A 2801-nucleotide genomic window follows, 5' to 3' on the forward strand; every position below is an offset into this window, starting at 1 on the left:
CACACACACACAGCCAGGCCAGGTGACATGTTTTCACTCTGCTGGAAGTATTTCTTATTTCTGAAATGACTAAATGAAAATTCTAACTTATTTCAAATTGAATTTATGTCAAACTAATTAATAATAAAAAGCAGGGGAATATTAAAATGTTAACAACAGGATTTGGTCAGTAAGTAAAAGCCTTCATCCATTTAACCTGTGGGGCATTTAGGTTTTAGTAAAGTAAGAAATGCTGGCATACACAATAAGATTTCGTTTATTAAGGAGACACAAAATAGTGTAAGTAAAAAATAAGTATTTTATGGCATTTGTCTCCCTTCACAGTGAATAACTCGCTCCATAGATTGTTTAGATCAGATTAGAACAGGACTTGAGTTTTCAGGAGATTCTGGACAGTAGAGAGGAGTACTACAGTAATTCATTTCTTGCTCTTCCATTTGTAGAAACACCACAACTTCCACTGAGTCTACCTCATGGTTAGTTATGACAAGATGGTTGACACAGGCAGAATGCTTTATGACTGAGTTTAAGTGTTCAGATCCTGCAGTGACGAAGCGTTAGTGACTCAAACTTTGTTCTGACAGACATTAAAGCCAGGGGAGGTGGATGACTAATTGACTGATGTGACCCATTTGTTCAATTATAAACTCAATGGGTCACTGTGTTCTATAGGTGTCTTGCTAGATGAACTGTTGGAATGAACTACAGGAAATCCTGTTCCAAGAGCTGTCAGAGGTTGAACCTGCCCTTTCAGGAACCTTAGACTGAAACTKAAGCAACAAAACTGGAATTTTTTAATCTGACCAGAATTCAGAGGCTGTCTAAGTAGATGTGTGAGCTGAGGTTTTAGTATTGCAGCAGGAGTCTTGCCCGAGTCAGAAAAACACTTAATACATGTGTAAATTCTAACATAATCGAAGGAAAAAAATGCCCTGAAGGAGGTTGGTGGGCATCAAGTCCAGCAAACATGTAAACAGACTGCTGTGTGTCAGGATACCTCACTCAGTCAGATGGCTGCAACTGGGAAGGTTTGCATCCAGTTTTGAATTTATTTTAGCAGTTTTGTGAAATAAAATTTTGTGAAATTAATTTTTGCCATTTAATTGCCTAAGATTTATATAAACCGGTGCTAAAACATTTGTTTTTTTCTTTGGTAAATTGACTTGCTGTTATTATCATGTTTCCTCATAAACAGTGTTGTATAAAGCAGTGGTTCCCAACCTTTTTAGATTTGTGTACCCCCGAGCCATTTTGTCATACCACTAGTGACCGTTCAGTCAAACGTAATGATGATTCTTCAAAACTATAATGTACTACAACCAATTATTACATGAAAATTATTTATTTAACCCCCTAGAATGTTTTATTCTCAGGYAGTTTTTCAACTCAAATTAAACATGAATATAAAAAGGTTACCTTAAAAGTGAAGAAGTAATTAAATAAATAAACAGGTAATGGCAGGTGCAGAAAACAGCAGCATCCAAAATACATTGTATTGTCCAAAATACAGCAGAAACTCACCCAAATGAGTACATTTTCTGAGATTCCACATTTTACATTGGATTCCATTTTGTGCTAATTCTGTGATTCTATCTGCAATTTCAATGCTTATGTACCTCTGGATGGGAATCACTGCTTTAGACAGTGTAAAGGGCTGAAGGAACTGTCCAGGGTCCTGAAAGTGCTGGAATGTTTCAGGACTTTAGCCCAGTGGTTCCCAACCCTTTTAGACTTGTGTGATTCCATCTGCAATTTCCGAATTGTGGAAATCATAGGGCCCTACATTTTGGAATTTTTTCCATGTACCCCGTGTAACATGCTTGCGTACCCCACGGGGTACACGTACCCCTGGTTGGGAATCATTAGTATTATGTACCTCACAGTTATACTTGATTTCTGCAGAAGAGTTCTATTGTTTAGTTTGTATGTTTTCAATGTCATACTTTTAACAGGTTCTTGTATTTTTTTACAGATATTTTCATGAACTATCGAGCCCAGGCCACTGAACAGATGAGTTTTGCTGACTGTAGTTATTTTGAGGGTTCATCCAGTGCAGGATTTGCTCCCATTACCCCTCCTGTGGTAACCGGCACCCCGCTGCTAATTGACACCCAGCTGGCTCAGGTATAGCTGATGAAGACGGCCCTGCTGTCTTCATATTGTTACATTTCTGCAGAATACATGATGTTTCTATCATCTAAGCTACCTTTCACACAGGAGAGTGACTCCCATTCCACTCTTCATGACCGACACAACCTGTTAGAAAGTGGCTGAATGTTGGGGAAATTTGAAAAACGTCTTTCCGCGAGAAGGAGAAGGCAATCTGGATGCTTTGACGTGCTTAGTACTCACCAAATAGATTTTTGCTATGTTCTTCTCAAAGACTTTCTTCTGCACCCTCTCTCCACTGTACATCAGCAGCACATTCAAATGGAGATACTACTACATACATCCACGCTTGTACTGCCTCACCATAACCCACATTCTAGTCATCTGGCCACATTAGTAGAACTTAACCAACACAGGTATAATGTCTGTGCTATGTTGTTTCCTTGACACTCTACAAGCTGCAACTTAAATATATATATATATTAAGCCTTTCTGGGTCAATGCATGTTACATAGTTATGCAATAATTTAAGTGAATCACTGCTAGTGTGTTGTTGGCATAATGGGGTCATCATTGTCGTCACTGACCATTGACGCCACATGGAAGAGGGCTCCGTTTGTTCAAGCAGTGTTTCCCCTACAATTAAATAAAGAGGGCGGCCCATCCATCCATCCATCCATCCATTTTCTTCC

The 2801-nt window shown here is 38.8% G+C and overlaps 1 protein-coding gene across 3 annotated transcripts in view; it reads left to right on the forward strand.

Moving 5' to 3' along the window:
* Positions 1 to 2801, forward strand: part of mlxipl (MLX interacting protein like) — a 25410-nt gene that overhangs the window by 14001 nt on the left and 8608 nt on the right. For all 3 annotated transcript variants that reach the window (XM_014019661.1, XM_014019659.1, XM_014019660.1), the window contains exon 8: positions 1973 to 2124. In XM_014019661.1, the coding sequence (XP_013875115.1) occupies positions 1973 to 2124 (152 nt within the window). The remainder of the gene's footprint in view (positions 1 to 1972; positions 2125 to 2801) is intronic.

The sequence above is a fragment of the Austrofundulus limnaeus genome, unplaced genomic scaffold, assembly GCF_001266775.1.
Source record: "Austrofundulus limnaeus strain Quisiro unplaced genomic scaffold, Austrofundulus_limnaeus-1.0 Scaffold225, whole genome shotgun sequence".
In the NCBI taxonomy this organism is placed as follows: domain Eukaryota; kingdom Metazoa; phylum Chordata; class Actinopteri; order Cyprinodontiformes; family Rivulidae; genus Austrofundulus; species Austrofundulus limnaeus.